The sequence below is a fragment of the Diabrotica virgifera genome, chromosome 2 (genome assembly GCF_917563875.1).
Source record: "Diabrotica virgifera virgifera chromosome 2, PGI_DIABVI_V3a".
Classification (NCBI taxonomy): Eukaryota; Metazoa; Arthropoda; class Insecta; order Coleoptera; family Chrysomelidae; genus Diabrotica; species Diabrotica virgifera.
Genome location: NC_065444.1, coordinates 104,666,677 through 104,693,771, shown reverse-complemented (window position 1 = coordinate 104,693,771; position 27,095 = coordinate 104,666,677). Strand labels below are relative to the sequence as shown.

The 27,095-nt window shown below is 33.1% G+C and overlaps 1 protein-coding gene across 3 annotated transcripts in view; it reads right to left on the bottom strand.

The window, feature by feature from the left end:
* LOC114335705 (transmembrane protein 272) overlaps window positions 1-27,095 on the bottom strand; it is a 140,757-nt gene that overhangs the window by 24,640 nt on the left and 89,022 nt on the right. Inside the window, exon 4 of one of the 3 annotated variants that reach the window (XM_028285985.2) lies at window positions 12,818-17,133. The exons of the other annotated variants lie outside the window; for them this stretch is intronic. Within the exon in view, the coding sequence (XP_028141786.1) occupies window positions 16,883-17,133 (251 nt within the window). The 3' untranslated portion in view covers window positions 12,818-16,882. Of the gene's footprint in view, window positions 1-12,817; window positions 17,134-27,095 lie in introns of those variants that run through there. 3 annotated transcript variants of the gene reach the window in all.

Here is a 27,095-nt window from a genome sequence, read left to right as displayed (position 1 = left end):
GAGCCGAAAATCGCGATTCAAGGGACTGGACTGCGCTCCGTATTCTAATTGAAAAGTAAGATTGTTTTGCCTTCGCATTGCAGCTGAATTAAAAATAAAATTTTTATTTTATAGTTATATTTTTATTTTGACTATCTATTTTCTTACAGTTTATGAAGCTATTTTCAATTTTCTTTTAATTCTTCTTCTTTTCACACTGGTTGGATTATGCGTAAGAAACGCTCTTCTGCTCTTCTTATTATTGTACTGATATCAGGTATGTAGCACCAGTTTCTTGTCTGTGAATTTTTGACCCTCCGCTTCGTTATCGAACGTATTCGCTTCGTATCTCTTTAGTACATATACGTAGCGAATACGTTCGATAACGAAGCGAAGGGTCAAAAATCGAGGCCCTGATCCCCTCAGACTTTTCGCTGTTTAACGATGTTTACAAGGTCTCTTCGGGTATTAGTTCTTCTTAAGACCTTTTCATTTGTAATATTGTCGACCCATGGAATTTTAAGCAACTTCTGAGATACCAAATTTCGGACGCTCCAATACGATTTAGCGATCGTACTTAAAGTGACCAGGTCTCGCTATCGTACATTATTATTGTCCATATTAGGTGCGTTCGCGGGTGCCTGTCGACGACTAGTCGGCGACAAATTAGCAACAAAACGCATGCGCACTTTAAAATGATATATACCTCGTCCAATTTACTTACCGTTGCACGTCATCCGCGCCATAGCCTGTGACACGATACCAACACGAAATATCTAGGCAGTAGGTGTGTTCCCCTTTAGAATCATTTTGATTCTAAAAAAGAACACACCCACCGCCTAAATATTTCGTGTTGGTATCGTGTCACAGGCTATGGCGCAGATGACGTGCAACGGTAAGTAAATTGGACGAGGTATAAATAATATCGTTAATAGATAAATATACAAGGTATATTTATCTAGTATAATTTAATAACTAGTTATTACTATTAATTAAATGTAAATATACCTTATTAGTCCAGAAAGCCACTGCGCATCCGCTGGGAAAAATATTCTAATTCGTATTTTTTGCACAATCTTACTCAAAAAGGACTCCTTTTAACAAATTTACGTGTTGCCAGGACCAAAAGGTGGTCAAAAATTTTTTAAACGTTTTTTTTTTTGTTTTTTTCCTAAAATTATTTTTTTTGCATGGAAAAAAGTTTTGTTAGGTTTTTTAGATCATTCCAAACACAAAAGGTCTTTAGTGACTTTTCTCTAAAAATGATAGTTTTTGACATATAAGCGAATAAAAATTGAAAAATTGCGAAATCGGCCATTTTTAGTCCTCAAAAACTATGTGAAAAAAATGAAAATTTGAATGTTGCCAAGGTAGGTAGATATTCTTTAAACATCGATTGATGAAATTCCTAAGAGTTTTTTGCAATACAATATTCAAAACTTCTTTGTTTTTTAATTGCTAATCAAGCGTGCGCGACACTATTTTCCACCGACAGTATGGTGCAAATGAAAGGAATAAATTCGTTATTTCGTAAACCGGCGACTTTAAGGAAAAATCCCGAAACAGGTCGATTTTTATTTTTAAGCTATGATATTGTGGCATATATGATATACTAGTGACGTCATCCATCTGGACGTGATGACGTAATCGATGATTTTTTTAAATGAGAATAGGGGTCGTGTGCTAGCGCATTTGAAAGATTCTTCAATTCTCTATTCAGTAATATAAACATTTACATAATTATTTATACAGGGTGTCCAAAAAAAATTTATTAAATTAAATTATTTGACAAAAAAAGAAGTAGAAGGACACCCTGTATAAATAATTATGTAAATGTTTACATTACTGAATAGAGAACTGAAGAACCTTTCAAATGAGCTACCACACGATCCCTATTCTCATTTAAAAAAATCATCGATTACGTCATCACGCCCAGACGGATGACGTCACTAGTATACCATATATGCCACAATATCATAACTTAAAAATAAAAATCGACCTGTTTCGGGATTTTTCCTTAAAGTCGCCAGTTTACGAAATAACGAATTTATTCCTTTCATTTGCACCATACTGTCGGTGGAAAATAGTGTCGAGCACGCTTGATTAGCAATTAAAAAAAATAGGAGTTTTGAATACTGTATTGCAAAACACTCTTCGGGATTTCATCAATCGATGTTTAAAGAATATCTAACTACCTTGGCATTATTCAAATTTTCAGTTTTTCACATAGTTTTTGAGGGTTAAAAATGGCCGATTTCGCAATTTTTCAATTTTTAATCGCTTATATGTCAAAAACGATCATTTTTAGAGAAAAGTCACTAAAGACCTTTTCTGTCTGGAATGATCCAAAAAACCTAAAAAAACTTTTTTCCATGCAAAAAAAATAATTTTAGGAAAAAAACAAAAAAAAAAAAAACGTTTAAAAAATTTTTGACCACCTTTTGGTCCTGGCACCATGCAAATTTGTTAAAAGGAGTCCTTTTTGAGTAAGATTGTGCAAAAAATCCGAGTTAGAATATTTTTCCTAGCGGATGCGCAGTGGCTTTCTGGACTATATTTATTTATCTATTAACGGTATTATTTATATTAAGTGAGGTTAGAAATTGTCGGCGACAATTTGTCAACTGTACCCGCGAACGCACTTATTATGTAGCATTTCAGGACGTGAATAGGGAGAATTTCTAGCTACTACTCGTATTTTTATTTCTTCGTAGAAGACCGATCTACTGTTTAAGGTAGCTCCAAGATATTTAAATTTCTCAACTCTATCATTAGTTGGTTATTTATTATCAACTGTGCTTGCATATGAGATTAGACAAGGCGAAAACGGCGGATTCTTTGGAGAAATATTCCCATGAGATTTTTTTGCATAATCACATTTGTGAGACATTCCAGAATAAGATTCAAGAAGTGGCCCACGCGAAAAGTGGTCCAAATTTTTTTAAAAAATTTTTTTTAAATCAAATTGCAAAAATCAATATTTTTGGCCAGAACAAAGTTTTCTTAGGTTTTTTGGACCATTATGGATAAAAAAGGTCTCTTATAATTTTTCTCTAAAGTTAATAGGTCTGGATCCCGCGTATGAAAAAAAGTTGATTAATAGAAAGCTGAAAATTTGTTAATAGCTTAAGGGTGTCTAGTCGGACAAACTTTGATATATGGGAACACTGGAATAGGGGAAGTTTGAATTGTGGAACAGGTTAAAAAATTGGAACGGTCAGAGCACGAAAACGTCACATGTATTTTGTCCGACAGAACTTCCAATTGATTTGTTACCCTTTCATTAAACTCTCATGCAAAAATGAGCTGCTATTTATCACCAATTGGGCATTATAATGAGTGGAACACGTAGAACATATCAAATGACAGGAATTATGAAAGGGTAACAAATCAATTGGAAGTTGGAAGACGAAATACATGTGACGTTTTCGTGGTATGACCGTTCCAAATTTTTAACCTGTTCCACAATTAAAACTTCCCCTGCTCCAGTGTTCCATATATCAAAGTTTGTCCGACTAGACACCCTTAAGCTATTAACAAATTTTCAGCTTGCTATTAATCAACTTTTTTTTCATACGCGGAATCCAGAACTATAATCGTTTTCGAGGTAAAAGCATTTTAAAATTGAAAAAAATGAAAAATGTCGATTTTCAAGGCTTAATAACTCGGTTAAAAGTTATTACCATGAAAGTCAGAAAATAACTAAATCAAAGTTTAAAGCCCCTCCCTACAAGATCCTGAAGAGATTTTTGTCATTATTTGATTACTAAGCTGTTATTTTTAAGTAAAAATGATGAACGCCATGCACGTATTAGGCGTCCGTCCATAATGAGTGCGAAAGAGATGCCATTCAGGCAGTCCAATGGCGCATCTCACTCGCACTCACATTTACAGCCGCGTCAATTCGATATTACCACTCATTATTAATAATTAAAAATAACAGCTTAGTAATAAATTAATGACACAAATTTTTTCAGGAAAGGGGAGGCTTTAGATTTGATTTAGTCACTTTCTAACTTTCACAATAATCATTTTTAATCGAGTTATTAAGTCTTAAAAATGGCCATTTTCGCGTTTTTCAATTTTAAATTGCTTATAACTCGAACACGATCAACTTTAGAGAAAAATTATTAGAGACCTTTTCTGTCCGAGATGGTCCGAAAAATCTAAAAAAATTCTTCGGACCGAAAATATTAATTTTTGCAATTTGATTAAAAAAAATTGTTAAAAAAAATTGGACCACTTTTAGCGTGGGCGATTTCTTGAACCTTATTCTGGGGTTTTTCACGAATGTGATTATGCAAAAAAATCTCATTGGAATACTTTTTCCAACGAACCCGCCGTTTTCGCCTTGTCTAGATTGCCTGCTGATTATCATTAATATCCTTTTTGTGAATTTAATGTTGAGACCATATTCCCCTCCCACGATATTGATATTATTTACTATCTCCTGTTTGCTATGATAGATGCATAATCGGCATATCGCAAATTATTTATGGGAATTTCAATTATTTTGATATATTTTTCATTCTGATGTGCAGGTTGACAGATTTTTTCTACATATATGTTAAACAGCTAAGTGGAAAGGACGCAACTTTGTCTCACACTCCTAATCCAGTACAACTGTTGGATCATTCTCATATCTTTAGTATTTTTATTAAAGGCAGAAAAACTGTAGTTGGATCCAGACACGAAAAAGTAAAGTAAGTATTAAAGGGTCATTTAAAAATAAAACATTTTTAATTTATTATATTTAATGATAAAAATACACAAAGTTTGGATATTGAGTGCAACTATTTACATAAAAAAGGTTATATTTTATAAAATATATAATAATAATATTATTAAATTATTCAGGCAGCATTTTTACTGACAATTTTATCTGGAATATGTATTCATGTAAATATTTCACTAACATGGATAACAGTTATTTCTAAAATTTGGCTTTTTTAATAATGTAAATTTCATTTATGTTGATTTTCAGACTTAGGTATTATACAAATGTAGGATTTTTGTCCCTTTTTGTCCTAATTTTTATTTTTAAAGAAGTAAAGATTTTGATTTTTTTTTCTAATTCGTTGCATGTCACCCGATTTGACGTTGTTCTTGTTGCACATAGTGTGTGAAAAAAAAACAACTTAATATAGAAGAGAATAAAGCGTCTCAGAAAATAATTTTTTTTTTTTTTTTTTTTTTTATTTAACGTCCTAATTTATTTACAATCTGTAAAACAAGTTACAATAAGTAAATGTTGTGACCACTAGTGTATGTGACTTGGAGAAAATGATTCAATAATCATTTTCTTTACAAATATTTTACATAGATATAAAATTGTTTGTCTCTGGGAATTACGGCACATATAACTAAAATCGCGATGGTAAATCACTAGGTGTATTTCGTCTAAGTCTCCGTCTGACTGGTTGGCTCATCAGGTTTCTGGCTAGTACATTTGGATGTTGTGCCAGTCTGTCTTCGTATTTCTGTGCAAAGTTGGTAATTTCTTCTTTTACTGTTGAAATTTCTAGATCGCGTCTAATAATAATATTTGCAACATACCATGGGGCATTTGTGATTATTCGAAGAACCTTCGACTGGAACCTCTCCAAGATTTCGATATTGGAGTTTGATGCAGTACCCCAAAGTTGGATCCCGTAAGTCCATATTGGCTTCAAAATTGCTTTGTAGACAAGTACTTTATTTTTCATCGAAAGTGATGATTTGTGACCAATCAGCCAGTAAAGATTGTGTAATTTGAGACCAAGTTGTTTACGCTTCATAAAAATGTGTGTTCTCCAGTTTAATCTTTGGTCTAGATGCATTCCAAGGTATTTGACTGTTGCTTGCTGTTTTAGTTGGTGGTTGTTGATATATACAGGCGGGCAGTGACCTTTACGGTTTGTGAAGGTAATATGAACCGACTTTGTTTCATTTGTTTGAAAACGCCACCGTTTTAACCAAGTTTGCATTTTGTTGAGGCTGGTTTGCAGAAGTTGAGAAGCTATCCGTGGGTCCTGATGTACTGACATCACTGCTGTGTCGTCTGCATATGTAGCTGTAGTGGTTTGAAAGTTTGTTGGTAAGTCTGCTGTGTACAATAGGTATAACACTGGCCCCAGAACACTGCCCTGTGGAACTCCAGATCCAACTGGAAATAGAGACGTGCACTCATCTCTATGTTGTACAAAAAAGTAACGGTTATGGAGGTAGGATTTTAAAATTAGGAAGTGAGTGAGAGGAAGCATATTTTTTAATTTGTATAGAAGGCCTGTGTGCCAGACTTTATCGAATGCTTGCGAGATGTCTAGAAAAGCGGCAGTGCAGTACATTTTGTCTTCCAATGCTTGATTAACAGTTCTGCATATCCGATGAACCTGTTCTATGGTTGCGTGTTGGGATCTGAATCCAAACTGGTGTGCAGGGATTAGTTCTCGATCTGATAGGAGTGGTTGAATTCTTGAGAGTATCAGTTTTTCTAGGATCTTTGACACTATCGGCAGTAAGCTTATGGGTCGATATGATTTGACATTTTCCAGCGGCTTTCCTGGTTTGGGAATTAGTATAATTTTTGCGACTTTCCAGAGGAGAGGGAAATATGCGGTTCTTAATACTGCATTGAATAATTGAGTGAGGTACACAATTCCTTTCCTGGGTAGTTGTTTAATAATTTTACTGGATATAAGATCGAAGCCTGGGGACTTTTTCGATTTAAGATTTTGTATTATTTTGATCACTTCATTTACCTTAAACTTTTCCGGTGGAAGTTCTAACTGGTATGGAAATTCTAAAAATTGTTGGATGGATGCTTCAAAGTTTTGATTATTCTCAGCAGGGAAAGGTTGAAAGACGTCTGTGAGATATTTTGCAAACACTTCTGATTTTTCTTTATTGCTTTTGGCCCATTCGCCGTTTTCTGCGCGAATAGGAGGGTTGCTTGATTGAGGTCGTTTAAATTTTTTCGTAGCCTTCCATAGAGAATAGTCTGTAATTTCTGTTGCTGATAGGTTGCTAAGATATTCTTTAATCCCATCGTTTTTGTAGTTATTTAGGAGAGTTTTAAGTTGAAGTGTAGCCTGGTTGAGTCTGGTTTTGTCCTGAGGCGCGTGCGTTCTTTGCCATGTTTTTCTTAAATATCGTTTTTCTTTGATTTTTTGTCTGATTATGTTTGGTAGCTCTTGTTTCATGAGCGTCGTGTTTTTTAGGGGTGTTGTTTGCCAGATTGCTTCCTGTATAATTACGTTAAAATTTTGTATGGCTTCATCTATTTCATAGTTTGTTTTTAAAGGTATGTTTAGGTTTAGGTTGTCCTCAATCACCCGCCGAAACCTTTCCCAATCCGTATATTTGTTGTCCAGTTTCGGTGGTAGCTGTACCTCAACAAGTTCAGTACTTATCGTGATTAATACAGGCGAGTGATCCGAGGAAAGGTCAAAGCAAGATTCAATTCTTTGCGATCTTTTTGGAATTCCCTTTGTTATGCAGAAGTCAAGTAGATCGGGTATTTTGTTCACGTCGGTTGGCCAATAAGTAGGTTCACCACTGGAAATATACGAGTAGTTGTTACTATTCATAGCCGCTAGAAGCTGTCGTCCTTTTGGGGTGATTAATCTTGATCCCCAATGTGTATGTTTAGAGTTGTAATCTCCTCCAGCCAGGAATCTGTTACCCAATGTTTTAAAAAATTCTTCAAATTGTTCTTTTTTTATCTTGTGTATTGGTGGGCAATAGACTGCAGAGATTGTTAGTGAGCCATGCCAATCTTCAATAACTATGTTAGTAGCCTGCAAGTAGTCTTTTTTAAAGTCATTAGTCTCATAGTGTTTGATATTGTTTTTGATTATAATAGCAGTTCCACCATGGGCTGTACCATCTGGGTGTCTAGTATTGTAAGTTGTGTAGTTAGGTATTTTAAAGTAGCTTCTACTTGTGAAGTGAGTTTCTGATATTAACATTATATCAATTTCGTGACTAATGATGAAAGTTTTTACCTCAAGACAATGTTTGGCAAGCCCGTTGGCGTTCCAAAGTGCAATTTTTAGTAACTTATTCATTTTGTTAAATTATTGACGACTATCGTTAGGAGGTTTAGCAGTGTGGACAGTTGTTCCGCAAATCCTTTAAACATCGATTTTAGTTCAGACAGGTCGTTAGCAGGAGTAGGATGCGTTAAATTTGGTGCTTGCAAAGTATTCTGAGATGTGCTTGCTTGAGGTAGTTGGTTTGTTACTGCTTGTGAGTAGCTAATGCCTGGATTGATGGTTCTTCCAATATTACTCGTTAGTGGGGTTGTAGGTTGTTTTTGCCGTAGGGTTGGATATGTTTTTTTCTGCAGTTCCTTATATATAGTACATCCTTTATAATTTGCCGGGTGGTTTCCTTCGCAAAGAATGCACTGAACATCGTCAGATCTTTCTTTTCTTGTACAGTGTTCAGTAGCATGATCTCCGGTGCATTTTACACATCTGGGCCTATGTTGACAGTATTTTTTTGTATGCGCATATCTTTGACATCTACTGCACTGTGGAATTTCCCTCCTTGTGTATGGTGGTTCAAATTTAATTTTGTAGTTTAGCAAGTGTTCAACGTCGTAAATTGTTTTATTATTTTCTGCTGATTTTAAGTCAATGAAGAACATTGATAAAGGTTGCTTAGTTTTGTAATTTTTAATGTTCCACATATTTACTACCGAGTGCCCCAGCTTTTCGATTTCTTCTTTTAATTCTGTCAGATTGGCTGAGTAATGCATGTTTTTTAATACTACTCTGAAGCTGCGTTCGTCACGAGGCCTAAATGTATGGAATTCTGTTTTTTTTCTCAGTTAAAGCTTTAGTTATTGTACTATAATTTTCTTTTTCTTTAGGTTGTATTTTAACTTGATCGTGATTTAAAACTTTGATTTCGTATCCATTTTTGGCTATATTATTTAATAGTGTGGTGAGTGGGGTCACATTTTTCACTCCATTTACAAATATGGGAGGTGGTTTTGAGGTTTTTTCAATTTGAATCTCAGTTCTTTCAGTTTGAACTTCTTCATTTTTTGCTTCGTTATCTGCGTCGTTAGACAACTCCTCAAATCGATTTGATGTATGAACAGGTGAATTTAGCCAGTAGTCATTAATTTTGGTCTGTTTAGTTACTCTGTGTTCAGGGCTAAGTCTGACTCTTTTCCTAGTGTTTTCTACAGTTTTCCATTCTTCGTCTTGGCTAATTTCTTGGCTATTTTTGTTTGGCAAGGCTGGGATATTGCTAAAGTATAGGGGTTGTTGTGTTGTTTGGTAATATGGTGTGGGTAAAACCTGAGGAAATGAAACGTTACCTTGTACTAGTTGGTCGTTGTTGATCTGAACTTGCGGAGCGTACGCCACTGGCTGAGTTGTAAATTGGCCTGGCTGAATCATCGCTGGTGTTGGAACTCCGTATAAATTCTGCTGTGGCTGTGGCTGCATCGGTTGAAACGGCGAAGTAATATTGTAATCCATTTCGCTGAGAGTTTTTTCCGTTTTGTCATTGGAATCACTTTCAATTTATCAATAATAAAAACTGAGTTTATTATTTTTAAAACAAGTACCGGGTCATTCGAATATATGATATTAAAAACACATTAAAATAATTAAAATCACATTAACGGTTACAGTATAAAATATTTTAAAATTTGCTGGACGAAATGCGACCGCTTTGGTCTAAGGTTTGTGGTCTATATTGTGGCATATATGATATACTAGTGACGTCATCCATCTGGACGTGATGACGTAATCGATGATTTTTTTAAATGAGAATAGGGGTCGTGTGCTAGCGCATTTGAAAGATTCTTCAATTCTCTATTCAGTAATATAAACATTTACATAATTATTTATACAGGGTGTCCAAAAAAAATTTATTAAATTAAATTATTTGACAAAAAAAGAAGTAGAAGGACACCCTGTATAAATAATTATGTAAATGTTTACATTACTGAATAGAGAACTGAAGAACCTTTCAAATGAGCTACCACACGATCCCTATTCTCATTTAAAAAAATCATCGATTACGTCATCACGCCCAGACGGATGACGTCACTAGTATACCATATATGCCACAATATCATAACTTAAAAATAAAAATCGACCTGTTTCGGGATTTTTCCTTAAAGTCGCCAGTTTACGAAATAACGAATTTATTCCTTTCATTTGCACCATACTGTCGGTGGAAAATAGTGTCGAGCACGCTTGATTAGCAATTAAAAAAAATAGGAGTTTTGAATACTGTATTGCAAAACACTCTTCGGGATTTCATCAATCGATGTTTAAAGAATATCTAACTACCTTGGCATTATTCAAATTTTCAGTTTTTCACATAGTTTTTGAGGGTTAAAAATGGCCGATTTCGCAATTTTTCAATTTTTAATCGCTTATATGTCAAAAACGATCATTTTTAGAGAAAAGTCACTAAAGACCTTTTCTGTCTGGAATGATCCAAAAAACCTAAAAAAACTTTTTTCCATGCAAAAAAAATAATTTTAGGAAAAAAACAAAAAAAAAAAAACGTTTAAAAAATTTTTGACCACCTTTTGGTCCTGGCACCATGCAAATTTGTTAAAAGGAGTCCTTTTTGAGTAAGATTGTGCAAAAAATCCGAGTTAGAATATTTTTCCTAGCGGATGCGCAGTGGCTTTCTGGACTATATTTATTTATCTATTAACGGTATTATTTATATTAAGTGAGGTTAGAAATTGTCGGCGACAATTTGTCAACTGTACCCGCGAACGCACTTATTATGTAGCATTTCAGGACGTGAATAGGGAGAATTTCTAGCTACTACTCGTATTTTTATTTCTTCGTAGAAGACCGATCTACTGTTTAAGGTAGCTCCAAGATATTTAAATTTCTCAACTCTATCATTAGTTGGTTATTTATTATCAACTGTGCTTGCATATGAGATTAGACAAGGCGAAAACGGCGGATTCTTTGGAGAAATATTCCCATGAGATTTTTTTGCATAATCACATTTGTGAGACATTCCAGAATAAGATTCAAGAAGTGGCCCACGCGAAAAGTGGTCCAAATTTTTTTAAAAAATTTTTTTTAAATCAAATTGCAAAAATCAATATTTTTGGCCAGAACAAAGTTTTCTTAGGTTTTTTGGACCATTATGGATAAAAAAGGTCTCTTATAATTTTTCTCTAAAGTTAATAGGTCTGGATCCCGCGTATGAAAAAAAGTTGATTAATAGAAAGCTGAAAATTTGTTAATAGCTTAAGGGTGTCTAGTCGGACAAACTTTGATATATGGGAACACTGGAATAGGGGAAGTTTGAATTGTGGAACAGGTTAAAAAATTGGAACGGTCAGAGCACGAAAACGTCACATGTATTTTGTCCGACAGAACTTCCAATTGATTTGTTACCCTTTCATTAAACTCTCATGCAAAAATGAGCTGCTATTTATCACCAATTGGGCATTATAATGAGTGGAACACGTAGAACATATCAAATGACAGGAATTATGAAAGGGTAACAAATCAATTGGAAGTTGGAAGACGAAATACATGTGACGTTTTCGTGGTATGACCGTTCCAAATTTTTAACCTGTTCCACAATTAAAACTTCCCCTGCTCCAGTGTTCCATATATCAAAGTTTGTCCGACTAGACACCCTTAAGCTATTAACAAATTTTCAGCTTGCTATTAATCAACTTTTTTTTCATACGCGGAATCCAGAACTATAATCGTTTTCGAGGTAAAAGCATTTTAAAATTGAAAAAAATGAAAAATGTCGATTTTCAAGGCTTAATAACTCGGTTAAAAGTTATTACCATGAAAGTCAGAAAATAACTAAATCAAAGTTTAAAGCCCCTCCCTACAAGATCCTGAAGAGATTTTTGTCATTATTTGATTACTAAGCTGTTATTTTTAAGTAAAAATGATGAACGCCATGCACGTATTAGGCGTCCGTCCATAATGAGTGCGAAAGAGATGCCATTCAGGCAGTCCAATGGCGCATCTCACTCGCACTCACATTTACAGCCGCGTCAATTCGATATTACCACTCATTATTAATAATTAAAAATAACAGCTTAGTAATAAATTAATGACACAAATTTTTTCAGGAAAGGGGAGGCTTTAGATTTGATTTAGTCACTTTCTAACTTTCACAATAATCATTTTTAATCGAGTTATTAAGTCTTAAAAATGGCCATTTTCGCGTTTTTCAATTTTAAATTGCTTATAACTCGAACACGATCAACTTTAGAGAAAAATTATTAGAGACCTTTTCTGTCCGAGATGGTCCGAAAAATCTAAAAAAATTCTTCGGACCGAAAATATTAATTTTTGCAATTTGATTAAAAAAAATTGTTAAAAAAAATTGGACCACTTTTAGCGTGGGCGATTTCTTGAACCTTATTCTGGGGTTTTTCACGAATGTGATTATGCAAAAAAATCTCATTGGAATACTTTTTCCAACGAACCCGCCGTTTTCGCCTTGTCTAGATTGCCTGCTGATTATCATTAATATCCTTTTTGTGAATTTAATGTTGAGACCATATTCCCCTCCCACGATATTGATATTATTTACTATCTCCTGTTTGCTATGATAGATGCATAATCGGCATATCGCAAATTATTTATGGGAATTTCAATTATTTTGATATATTTTTCATTCTGATGTGCAGGTTGACAGATTTTTTCTACATATATGTTAAACAGCTAAGTGGAAAGGACGCAACTTTGTCTCACACTCCTAATCCAGTACAACTGTTGGATCATTCTCATATCTTTAGTATTTTTATTAAAGGCAGAAAAACTGTAGTTGGATCCAGACACGAAAAAGTAAAGTAAGTATTAAAGGGTCATTTAAAAATAAAACATTTTTAATTTATTATATTTAATGATAAAAATACACAAAGTTTGGATATTGAGTGCAACTATTTACATAAAAAAGGTTATATTTTATAAAATATATAATAATAATATTATTAAATTATTCAGGCAGCATTTTTACTGACAATTTTATCTGGAATATGTATTCATGTAAATATTTCACTAACATGGATAACAGTTATTTCTAAAATTTGGCTTTTTTAATAATGTAAATTTCATTTATGTTGATTTTCAGACTTAGGTATTATACAAATGTAGGATTTTTGTCCCTTTTTGTCCTAATTTTTATTTTTAAAGAAGTAAAGATTTTGATTTTTTTTTCTAATTCGTTGCATGTCACCCGATTTGACGTTGTTCTTGTTGCACATAGTGTGTGAAAAAAAAACAACTTAATATAGAAGAGAATAAAGCGTCTCAGAAAATAATAATATAAGGAATATTAGCTAACTATTACTGTTACTAATGTATCAGTTCGGGGATACATGACGAAAAATTCAACAAGAATTTTCTTTTCTTCTCTCTAACTTTTTCTGGATGTTCCTTCTTGCCTTCTGGTTGCCATTTTAGTATTTCCTTTGGTATTAATTTTCATACTGCAAGTGTTTTATCTGCAACATTTAGTATCGCTATTTCCATATAATAAAATTATTGCACAAATTTTTGAATTGGGCACCGTGTGGCTTCGGTCCATTCGTCCGTTATGTGTTCTTATTCCATACTTCTTTCAGCAACTTCAAATCTACCAGTCCTTCGTATTTGAAAATATCAGCTGTTACTTCATCTCTTGCCGGGCTCTTATTTTTTTTTTCTTTTTCAGTAGGCGTCCTCTCCTCTTCTTGATCGGTATTGTCCTTCAGTTCTTTTTTCTTCATAGTCTGTTGTAGGTATTTCATTTAAAAGCTCTTCAAATTATTCTTACTATTCGTTGCCTATTTTCTCGCCACTTAATAAATTCCTTTCATTTTTTTATTATACAGGTTTCCTTTGGAACGGCTATTTGAACATTTTCACTCCTTGATATAAGTCATTAATTTCTCTTAAAGCTTCCTTCTATGCATTGCAATTTACCTTCATTTTTTTTTGATTTTATGATTCTTTTGGCTCGTTTCCTTTGTTCCTTGTATTTACTCTCTGACTTTTGTTTTTTCTTATATTATTTTAAATCTTAATTTTTGTGGTTCATGTATTTCTATTTTACATTCCTCATTGAATCATTCTTTGTATTTATCTTTTACATTTCTATTACTGACTTGATCTGCTTTGGTCATACATACATACATATTTTTATTTGTATCAATGTTTGTTCAATATTTTCATTTTATGTAATATTATCTGATTCTCTGGTAACTATTCTTTTATATTTAGTCAAAATCTGGTCCTCTATGTTGTCATGTTTTTTTATACATTCTTCCATGTCTTTTACGACGAGGACATTATTGATTTTCGATTACAGTTTTCCCATCTTTCATGTTCCTTGGTATATTCTTTTGTGTTGGAAGTACGTGTTCATAATGATCATATCATCAAAAGTAACCATTTTCGTTCGTTACATCATGTAGACTATATTTTACTATGGTGAGTATGTATATTACTTCTTTTCTAATTTTTGCATTAGCATTTGGGAATATTTTCAAATATATATATTTGATTCTAGAAGTCTTCTTTTATTTCTTTTTTTTTATTACATATTTTTATTTACAATCTGCTTCATCGAAGCTATAAGCAAATAGTTTGAATGTTAAATACATGAGGGAGAAGCTGCCCTGTGGCAACCCTCCTATTATAATTTTTACATTTGATCACAATATGTATATTTAATTTACTAAATCTGTTGGCCATAGTTTCTTCAGTCGTCTTGCGAATTCGGGACGAGTGTTCAGCAGTCTTGCTTCATCATTTGGATGACTTCTCAGTCCATCAAGGTAGCTCTTTGTGATCCTTGGAATTTCTTCCTCTACCAAGGGTGTAGCTGAGTCCTCGTGTAGGGTTTTATTGCTTACATACCAGGGTGCGTTGAATATCATCCTCAATATTTTTGATTGGACTCTTTGTATTATCTTGATATTTGATGGCTTTGAGCAACCCCGGAGTTGAACACCATAGGTCCAAATTGGTTTTATCATAGTTTTATAGAGAAGCAGTTTATTTTCAATATTGAGTTTTGATTTTCGACCAATAAGCCAGCTCATTTGTCGTATTTTGATGTTGATCTGGGTTTTCTTGGCTTGAATGTGCGGCTTCCATGTTAATCTTTTGTCAAGGGTTAGTCCCAAATATTTGACTTGTGTGCTGACTGGTAATTGTGTATCATTTAGTGTTATTGTTGGACATACATCTCTTCGGTTTGTAAATGTAACTTGGGTTGACTTCATTTCATTTACTTTCACCTTCCATTTGTTGAGCCATGTTCCCAATTGGTCAAGGTGGTTTTGCAGTTGTGCAGACGCGATAATAGGGTCCTCATTGACAGCGATTATGGTGGTCTTTTATTTCTATGTTTTTCTTTTATTCGGTGCATGTATGTCTATAATAATGTGTTTGGTATTTTCCCATTATTCTTCTTCTTCTTCTTTAGGTACCGTCTCCTCTAAGGAGGTGGGTAATCATCACAGCTATTTTCACTTTTGAGATTGCAGCTCTGAACAAGTCGACGGAACTGCAATTATACCACTTTCTCAGATTGTTGACCTAGGAGATGCGTTTTCTTCCAATACTTCGTTTTCCCTGTATTTTTCCCTGCATTATGGTTTGTAGCAACACATATTTATCCGCTCTCATAACGTAGCCGAGATATTATAACTTTCTTATCTTAGTCGTATTCATGATTTCCTTTTCCTTTTTCATCTTTCTGAGGACCTCAACATTTGTTATTCTACTCAAGACTTATGTCTCTCTATCATAGCCTTAGGTACTTCTACGGTCTTTCTGGATGATTCTTTTTTCCTTTGGCATAGCATAATTAATATAAAATTCATTCGTTCTTTTGGTTTTTTAATGTAATTTAATTTTTAATTACTTCGATTTTGCTTTTTACGCTGATAAGTTCCACTATGGTAGAATTGTCTTCTACCTTCCTTGCTCCATTTACATCTATTGATACTTGTATGCTCATAGGTATTTTTCCATAAAACTCTCCATAGTATCTCGCAATACTTTTAGATTATTTGTATTCATTTTTAATCCTTGTATTATTACATTTCTTCTCCTTCCTCCTCTCTCAAATTTACTTCTTTTTTCGTTTGCTGTGGTAATTTTCTTTTCTAATTTACGTATTTGTTTTATGATCTTTCGTTTGTTTCTCGCAGATTTCTTATTTCATCTTTGTAGCCGCTTTGTTGATCTTTAAGTTCTTTAACTTCCTTCTTTAATTGTGTGATCTCGTCTCCGGATTTACATTATCTTTTTTGACGCATTTTGCATCCATTGTTAAACCTTTCAAAATTTTCATCATTTGATCGCCTCCACTTGTTTTCTCTTCTTCTCTTTTTTTTTGTGGTGTTTTCGGTGTTCTTTTTATCTTTTACTGCAGCATTTCTCCTCTTCTCCATTTCCTTCATTAGTTGGCTCGTCATGAATCCATTGTTCTTTCCCTCTGAACATTATCAAAAAGTTTCGATATCATTGTTCCTAGGTTGTATTATATCTTCATATATGTATACATTCTCGTAAATTATCTTGTTGGATTCGAAATTATAAGCATTTGGTTGCATTGCGAAGTTGTTGAAGTCTTATGGACGAGTTAGGACATACGACGTGCAACGGACTTTTAGAAAAAAATGAATGCACAATTATTAGATCTAACCTAACTGTAGGTACAATGTAATTTAAATGTGCATGTCTTTTAAACTATGAACAATCACACAATAGCCAAATTATTGTCCTGTAGAAATGCTGTAGCTTCTCTCTACCTAAGCCTGATTAATTTTGATAATATGCAATATGCATTATGCATCGTCTTCTATAAAACGTCTGACTTAACACCTATGGATCGTCTATACTCTTACATAAATTTAAAATAAAACTTAAACCATATTTAAGCAAATATACGACGGCTAGTTTTCAGTGCTTTTATTCAGTTCATCTTCTTCGGGCTGTGCTTCAAGATCGCAACAGGCAGAGCACGCACATGCGCATAATCCGCATAGTAAGATACATAGCAAGACCGCAAGAATTCCTATTGCGACAAAAGTCAAGACAATCGTAATGTAGACAAAAGCGAATAGATAGGCAGTCTTCTGACAATAAAATATCCCTTCATCTGGATTGTAGCTGGGAGGGTATTCCTTATACACCCAGTATGCTCCTGAAAATAAATTTTACAAAAAACATCAGAAAAATATAGAACCATGGAAGAACTGGAGAAAAGCGGTACATAAGAAGCAGGCAAGCAGCTGTAGTATTTTCATGCTTAACAAGTACATTAACAAAATATTAGTGTTATACTTATCTGTGGTCCATGCACATCACAATACAGAGGTGTCGGTGCTATTGTTTTTACTCTAGCAGTGCTTTTGAAATTAGATTTTAAGGATTTTAAAAAGACAATTTCTTTCCTTATAGTTCTTTGAAAAATTTTGGTTTAATAAAATTATACTCCAGGGAAATAAGGCAAAAATATACCATGTTCGGGACACTTGAGCAGCCAGGTTGCAAATGGGTTTTTTGGGTACTATATACCTAATACATTATACATACAAAAATGCCCGTCACAGTTCGGACGAGAAATTTAGTTATTAACAAATAAGTGTCAAAAATGGCAGTTTTTTCGTTTAAATCGCTACGGGTAAAAATAGGGTAATTAAATATTTTAGTTATACTATTATTCTTTTAGTAGATGAGCAAAGGTTTAAAATGGCAGTTTTTGAATTTCAGCTCGATCATTTGTTGCTTCAGAAATTGCAAAATAAGACTAAAATCTCGAAAATGAAAAAATTGCTATCACTTTTGTGAAAATGACCTTAAAACTTTCATATTGCATGAAAAGTTGAGACAAACAGTTCATATAATGCATAAAAATCTTTAAGACGATTCGTCAATTAGTTTAAATTTTATTCAATTTGTTTTTCCCAATGAGCTTTTTTTCGCAATATTATTGTTCAGAAAATGGTAATGATATAGCAATTCTGTGAAAACCACATGAAAGAAGAAAAGTCATGTTTTCAAAGTGTTTTAAAAAAATCATTAAAAAGTTATTTTTATCATTCCGAAAACATTTTACTAAAGTAGGGTCATTTTTAGTTCATAAACAATTTGAATAACTTTGTTAATATTGACTTTAGATTAAAACTACTTTAGGGTTTGAAAAGCTGGTATTTTTATACGAATTTTCACTAGTAATACCACTAGAGGTCAAATTATTTCCGGAAATTTTTTTGAGATCATGAATATTTTGAAAATTTCCTGAGTCGCAGACGAGGGAAATTTTCTAAAAATATTCATGATCAAAAAAAATTTCCGGATATTAATTTGACTTCGCGTGGTATTCGGTAAGAAAATTCCACACCAAATTTGCATTTGAAAATCCAAAGCTGCATGAACAGATTAATAGCGCGCCATAGCTTTGTCAGCAATTATTTAGGCTTTCAAATTCGTAATTTCTACTCATTGTAGTTGCATGGGAATACCATTTCAAGATAGAAAATAGTATAGTATTTTTACTACAAAAGCGATATTACGTAGGTCAAAATTTTTGACGTAAGAGAACTGTCAAAACATTAGGATGTGACTTTTCATTATTGCCATGTTTATTATAAACATAGCAATAATGAAAAGTCACATTCTAATGTTTTGACAGTTCTCCTACGTCAAAAATTATGACCTACGTAATATCGCTTTTGTAGTAAAAATACTATATATTCTTCAATTTTACATAAGTTTTGAGTAACTACAAGTGATAGAAAATGAATCAAAACTAAATTATGTAAACAAATAAAAACCAGTCTGTCAAAAATGTTCTGTTATTGTAAACGTCAAAAAATTTCCACTATAATTCGCTGTTGGGTACCCCACGAGAAAAAAATTTCCGATAAAATACCTCCGTGGCCATGGTGATCTGTCAAAATAACGTATTTTGATTGGTTCAAAATTACAGGTGTGGAATTTTCAAAAAAAACACTTTTTGCCTAGGTTAACTACAGTCAAAGTTAGCCACTTTTTTTATTTAATTGACAGCTACTTTGTTTATAACAATTAAGCAACCCAACTAGCACCATTTCGAAGTTGAAGGTGTATAATTTACGTGTAAAAGTTTAAGTAAACTTTAAACTTCAACAGAGTTGTTAATAAAGCTTTAAAAATAACGTTCTAACGAAATCGATTTGTGGTCGGTGGAAATGAATTATTAAAATCCGTGCACTCAAAAAATGAAACTGATTCTTCAAAAATATGCTGCGATTAATATCTTCAGAGCTTGTTGATGGATTTTGATCATAACTTTTTTAAATTGTATGTACTCGTAGTCTTGTAGAGTACGTTATGTACGTAAATCCCCACATAACATTTCAAAATGTTAGGGGGAGTTCCCCTTATCACTCTGGGATATGAAAAATAGATTACGACAGATTCTAAGACCTACGGAATATACATATATAATTTCATATAAATTGGTCAAATGGTCTCGGAGGAGAATGACAACTAACACTGTGACAGGAGAATTTTATAGATGTAAATAGATATATGGGTATTAACAAATAGGGGTTGGTGATGGAAAAGTGTAAATTAAGGGTTGTATGTATTTTTTAATCGTACATCATATAAAATTAAGATAGACAATTTTGTCCAAAAAAATAAAAAAAAAATGTCAGGGGGCAACCCCCCTTATAACTTATGGGTATGAAAAATAGAATAGAACCTATTCTCAGTCCCATAGGACATACTTGTAAAATTTCATAAAAATCGGCAGAGCCGTTTCGGAGTAGTATGGTAACTAACACTGTTACAGGAGAATTTTATGTATATTGAAGTAACTGTGAATTAAATAATAAAAGTGGCTAACTTTGACCGTAATTAACCTAGGCGAAAAGTTTCTTTTGAAAATTTGTGTAAAAATACCAGCTTTTAAAATTCCAAGGTAAATTTACTCTACAGTCAATATTAACAAAGCTATTCAAATTGTTTTAAAGCCAAAAATGACTCTACTTTAGTAAAATGTTTTAGTAGTGGCAAAAATTATTTTTAATGATTTTCTTCAATAATTTGAAAACAAGACTATTGTTCTTTCATGTGGTTTTCACAGAATTTCTATACAATTATTATTTTCTGAACAATAACATTACAAAAAAGCTCTTTGGGATAAACAAATTGAATAAAATTTAAACTAATTGACGAATCGTCTTAAAATTTTTTGTGCAGTATATGGACTCTTTGACTTAACTCTTTGTGAAATATAAAAGTCGTAAGGTCACTTTCATGAAAGTTATAGCAAATTTTCTATTTTCGAAATTTTAGTTTTATTTTGCAATTTTCGAAGCAACAAATGATCAGAGCAAAATAAAAAACTGCCGTTTTAAACATTGGCTCATCTACTAAAAGAAGAAACCTATAAATAAAACATTTAATTATCCTATTTTTACCTGTAGCGATTTAAACGAAAAAACTGCCATTTTTGACCCTTATTTGTTAATAACTAAAATTCTCGTCCGAACTGTGATGGGCATATTTGTATGTATAATGTATTAGGTATATAGTAACCAAAAAACCCATTTGCAACCTGGCTGCTCAAGTGTCCCGACAAAAACCTTATTTCTCTGGACTATTAGGCAAAAATAATAATATGATTAAAATTAAAAAACAGCTTATGTTTTATTTCGGTTCAGAGGTGATCCACCATCCCCATACGTATGTTTCTGTCTCTCCAGACGTCTTCAGTGGGGCTACATGAATACCTCTAAATCGAAACGAAACAAGCTGCCTATTTAAGCAGAGTTGTAAAATAATTCTGCGTATCGGACGCTCTAGCGGTAGCGACATCTATTACAGAGAAATGAGAAGTCCCAGATCTAAACAATAAATCTGAAAATTCTCTTGGAACCACTTTCTGGTAACATCCTTAATCTCTTCTTCTTCTTCTTCTTCTTCTTCTTATGCAATCCACTAATGGATGTTCGCGATCACGTTTGACCATTTTTCTCTATCCCTTGCAGTATGTATTAGGTCTCCTATGTTTTTTAGTCCTGTCCATTGTTTGACATTACGGAGCCATGACATTTTCTTCCTGCCCACTCCCCTTCTTCCTTCGATCTTTCCTTCAATTAAGGTTTGCAGAAACTGATATCTTTCATTTCTAATTATGTGTCCCAGGTATGCCGTTTTTCTCTGTTTAATTGTGCACATCAGTTGTCGTTCTGTACCAATTCTTCTCAGGATTTCTTCATTTGTTATTCTTGCGGTCCAGGGAACTTTAAGGATTCGTCGATAGATAAACATCTCAAATGCCTCTAGCTCAGAGGTTCTCAACCTTTTTGAGTCAGGGACCACCAAATACTTTTTATTATTTTTGGTACCACCTAACTAAAATACCTGTCTAGCTAGGTGATCTAATTAACTATAATTGTGCCAATGGTGGTGCTGATTTTGGCTGTTTTGAGTTTTGCGTACCACCTCAAATAATGAAATGTACCACCAGTGGTACATGTACCACATATTGAGAACCGCTGCTCTAGCTTATTCATTGTGTTTATTTTTAAAGTCCATCCTTCCATGCCATATAGGAGCACCGACCAAATATAGCATTTTGTGAATCTTAGTCTTAGGTTTAGGTCAAGGTCAGAGTTCGTAAAGACGTTTCTGAATTTCATGAATGCACTTCTGGCTCTTTCTATCCGACATTTAATTTCCATATCCGACATCCAGTCTTCACATAGCGAGGTTCCCAGGTACTTAAACTTTCTTACGCGCTCTACATCTTGGTTGTTATATGCTAGTCTTGCATTTTGATGTTGACATAATGGACGGCTGATTATAAGGAACTTCGTCTTTTTTATGTTGATGCTAAGTCCCATGTTCTCGCTATGCTCTCCAATTTTATTAAGAAGGTTTTGGAGGTCTTCTATATTGTCTGCTATTAAGACCGAGTCATCCGCATATCGTATATTATTGACCCAGGTACCATTTACTTTGATGCCGCTTTCGCATTCCTCAAGAGCTTCCTGGAAGATACTTTCTGAATATAGATTGAACAGTAGTGGGGAAAGAATGCATCCCTGTCTTACACCTCTGAGAATTTTTTGAGCTTGCGTTGTTTCATTATCCACCTTGACGACAGCTGTTTGATTCCAGTAAAGAGCCTCTATGCAACGAATGTCTTTTTGATCCATGTCGAGTTGTTTTAGTATATGTACGAGTTTATGATGTTGTACTCGATCGAAGGGTTTTTCATAATCTATAAAGCACATCATTACATCTTTCCTTTGATCATAGCAGTTCTGAGCTAGCACTTGGGCTGCAACTAGTGCTTCCCTAATACCCGGGCCTTTTCGAAATCCAAATTGTGAGCAACCAATAACCTTATCGCATTTTGTGGAGATTATGTAGTGAAGAACTTTGAGGAATATTTTTAAAGAATGGCTCATCAGACTTATCAGTCAGTGCTCTTGACACTTTGTTGCGCTGTTCTTTTTTGGTAAAGGGATAAAGGTAGATACAAGCCATTGGACAGGGAATTTTCCTATTTTATAGATTTGGTTGAAAAATCTTTGGAGTATCGTAATTCCCTCTTCATCTAACAATCTGAGTAACTCAACAGGAATTTTATCAGGTCCAACTGCTTTCCCGTCTTTCGAGCATAATACCATAACCTTAATCTCTACCTTTTATAATTTATAAGACAAGGAAGCGACGAATAAAATAAGATTTAAAGCAAACAGACGACGGACGTATAAATAACTTCTTTATTGGTCGTCTCCTTGCCTTATAAATAATTGTAAAAGGCAGATATTAAGGATGTTGGGAGTAAGGGAGTGATATATCTTTAAGTACAATTTAATAAAAAATTTTGGTCTTGGTAAAAGGTATATTATTTTAAAAAGCCCTATAGGGCTACAAATATCGAACAAAACGTTTTCGCTCTAAAAAGAGCATCATCAGTGTTGCAAGAACATGGTGAGCCAACCAAAAAATACGAAGGTCAAAGCCTTTCAAAAATGGACTAAAAGTCACATCAAAATGCTAACATAGCAAATTCCAAAGGATGGATATAATTCCTAAGGATACGGCCCTAGGATAACATATGACTCCCACACGTTGTAAGTGGGTCAAAGGTAACAAATTAGGTCATTATGTTATAAGCCTGTCACCTCTTGTAACATAATGACCTAATTTGTTACCTTTGACCCACTTACAACGTATGGGAGTCATATGTTATCCTAGGGCCGTATCCTTAGGAATTATATCCAACCTTTGGAATTTGCTATGTTAGCATTTTGATGTGACTTTTAGTCCATTTTTGAAAGGCTTTGACCTTCGTATTTTTTGGTTGGCTCACCATGTTCTTGCAACACTGATGATGCTCTTTTTAGAGCGAAAACGTTTTGTTCGATGTTTGCAGCCCTATAGGGCTTTTTAAAATAATATACCTTTTACCAAGACCAAAATTTTTTATTAAATTTTACTTGTAATTAATGGTATACTGCCAGCTACAGGAAATTTTTCCTTGTGGATTGATATATCTTTAGTTTTCTGAGTGGTTATGATCACTTTTTTTAAACTTGTTCTTCTAGTCTAAGAGCTGGGAGCGGATTTTGCTCGTGATAAGTAATATGGACAATCTATACGGGGATATGTTGAATTAGTTGTGTACATGACTTTACTGAATGGTCTATGATCTACCTAATGGTTTTACTTAGCTACGTCATGACCTACTTATTCCCAAATTTTGGTGCACAATCTCGATCATGAGCGCCACAAAAAAAAATAAAAAAACCGCGACTTTGACCCCTTATAAGACCCCTCGTCCCCAACTCTAGTTTCCGCCCGTTGGGTAAAGTCATGTACACAACTAATTCAACATATCCCCGTATAGTTTGTCCATATTACTTATCACGAGCAAAATCCGCTTCTACCTCTCCGACTATTTTTTTCATCTTCTTTTAATCTTCTATACAACAGCTAGTACAGATTATCATCGTATTGCTTGCGTTATCATCGAGTTCATTATTACTCTGGGCTAATTAGCAAAATACAAGGAAAAGTTATTTACCAGCAATTTTATTGCTGGAATCGAATCTTATTATTGTATGTATTAATAATATAGATATGAAAAGTCCGCAGATAGTGTGCTACTTTTTTTATAAACAAAATGGCGCCCGAAAATCGTGTTTTTTTCAATTTTTGCTCTATAACTCCAAAGATTTTAACTTTAGACCAAAAACACCCAAATAAAAATTCGCCGCAATTAAATTCTGCATAGAGACGTGTTTTTTTCGATTTACTTCGACGAAAACTTTCCCCGGAAAAAGCGGGTTTTTCCAACAAAATCTTTAATTTTCAACTAAACTTTTAGAAAAGTAGTTGTTAATCAATAATTAAATAACTTGGTAACGTAAAAGCCCTTTCCGTATATATTATAATTCCAGAAGTCTATGGAAATTGAATGAACAGTTTAGCAACAATTAAAATGTTAATTAAAAATTTACGGTCACTATAATAACGACAATAATTATGATGCATAAGAATAGCTATGATTTTTTTATAAAAAGACACTATATCTATCTAATGTACTTTACAGAATTGAAGTTGGACTATTTAAGCGGCCTCAGGAATATTTTAAAATTATAAATAATTTTTTGGTTTATAAACAAATAGAATATCTCGGGAAATATTAAACTAAATTAAATTGTAAAAACGGTATTCGAAAGAAAGCGGCAGGACGCTTCTTTTGAAAGAAAAAACGTTTAATTATGACGAGTGCTTCCTGAGATACATTCCGTCAAAATTGACCGGAATTTACGGCAAAGATATAAACAATAGGATCATAATTTTCAAACCATCACCTTTTTATTTTTGTCCTCTTTCTCCAAACCAATTTTCATATCTTTAAAATCCCGATAACATATATTATTATAATAAAAACTATCGATAATACCTGTGAAAATTGCCAAAAATAGCAAAATTCCAATCAAAAATTAGGTTGGAGAAAATGTAACCCTCAAAGTTCAAAATCGGTATACGTTAATAAAATGCATTTTCTCGGCTTCCCATGGAGCAATTTCCTTCATTCTTTTTTTGTTCCCTAATAACTCGAGTAGAGCCATCAAACTAATGCATTATTAAATGTCAAACTTGCTTTTGTTTTGTTATAATAGATTAATTTATTTATAAGAACAGAAAATTACATATTTTTTCCAGTTGTAGGCTTTTTTTAGATAAACTTACTACAAGTGTACCTTTTAAAGTTAAAAACATAAATATTCTCATTTGAAAGCTGTATAATTATTTAAACAATTTTTATTTAAACAAATTAAAATATTGTGTTATAATAAATAAATTAATTTATTATAACAAAACAAAAGCAAGTTTGACATTTAATAATGCGTTAGTTCGATGGCTCTACTCGAGTTACTTGGGAACAAAAAAATAATGAAGGAAATTGCTACATGGGAAGCCGAGAAAATGCATTTTTTTAACGTATACCGATTTTGAACTTTGAGGGTTACATTTTCTCCAACCTAATTTTTGATTGGAATTTTGCTATTTTTGGCAATTTTCACACGTATTATCGATAGTTTTTATTATAATAATATGTTATGAGGAATTTAAAGATATGAAAATTGGTGTGGAGAAAGAGGACAAAAATAAAAAAGGTGATGGTTTAAAAATTATGATCCTATTGTTTATATCTTTGCCGTAAATTTCAGTCAACTTTGACCGGTTGTATCTCAGGAAGCACTCGTCATAATTAAACGTTTTTTCTTTTAAAAGAAGCGTCCTGCCGCTGTCTTTCGAACACCGTTTTCAAAATTTAATTTACTTTAATATTTCCCGAGATATTCTATTTGTTTATAAGCCAAAAAATTGTTTATAATTTTAAAATATTCCTGAGGCCGCTTAAATAGTCCAATTTCAATTCTGTGAAGTACATTAGATAGGTACAGTATCTTTTTATGAAAAAATCATAGTTATTCTTATCCATAGCAATTATTGTCGTTATTATAGCGACCGTAAATTTTTAATTAACATTTTAATTGTTGCTAAACTGTTTCTTCAATTTCCATCGGCTTCTGGAATTATAATATGTACGGAAAGGGCTTTTACGTTACCAAGTTATTTAATTATTGATTAACAACTACTTATCTAAAAGTTTAGTTGAAAATTAAAGATTTTGTTGGAAAAACCCGCTTTTTCCGGGGAAAGTTTTCGTCGAAGTAAATCGGAAAAAACACATCTCTATGCAGAATTTAATTGCGGTGAATTTTTATTTGAGTGTTTTTGGTCTAAAGTTGAAATCTTTAAAGTTATAGAGCAAAAATTGAAAAAAAAACACGATTTTCGGGCGCCATTTTGTTTATAAAAAAAGTAGCACACTATCTGCGGACTTTGCATATCTATATTATTAATATATACAATCATAAGATTCGATTCCAGCAATAAAATTGCTGGTAAATAACTTTTCCCAAAAATGGCCTATTCTCCGATAATCAGCCCAGACTATATTGCTTAATACCCCAGGCTGTGGGTGAAAAAACGTGATATAATTCAGGAATTTTTGAAACCTATCAGGTGTTGTAACGGACGATGCCAGGAATAACTTATACAAAAATGTAACCAAAAATTTTGTGCGGTTTTTTATTCATGACGATTTTCATTTGTTAAATTTACAATTTTTAAAGATTTTTAATTCTGCAGCTTAGGATATTCATTTTAGAGAAAAACTTTTAAATAGAAAATTGTAGTAAATTAAAAAACCTACAATTTGAGCTATGGCAAGTTTAATTTCGTTAATACGTTATTGCAAAACAGCCTGCGAAAGGTTCAAAATGGCCGTTTTTTGCAATTGCCTTATTTATTGTAAAAATAACTATTATGTATTTTTAAGACTTTTAAATGAAGATCTTTCAATACTAAACATGAAAAGAATTTGTAGTGCCCGATTGGTGAACTTGTTGTTTAGATATTATAATTTGTTTATCCCAAGAGGTCAAATGACTAAGGCTATAACTTTTTGAAAAAAAAATCGTACAGAGTTAATCTAAGATCCACTCTTCTTATAAAGACTTATATTTTCATATTCTGATGTAAATAAATGCGTATAAGATTTTTCAACCTATTATT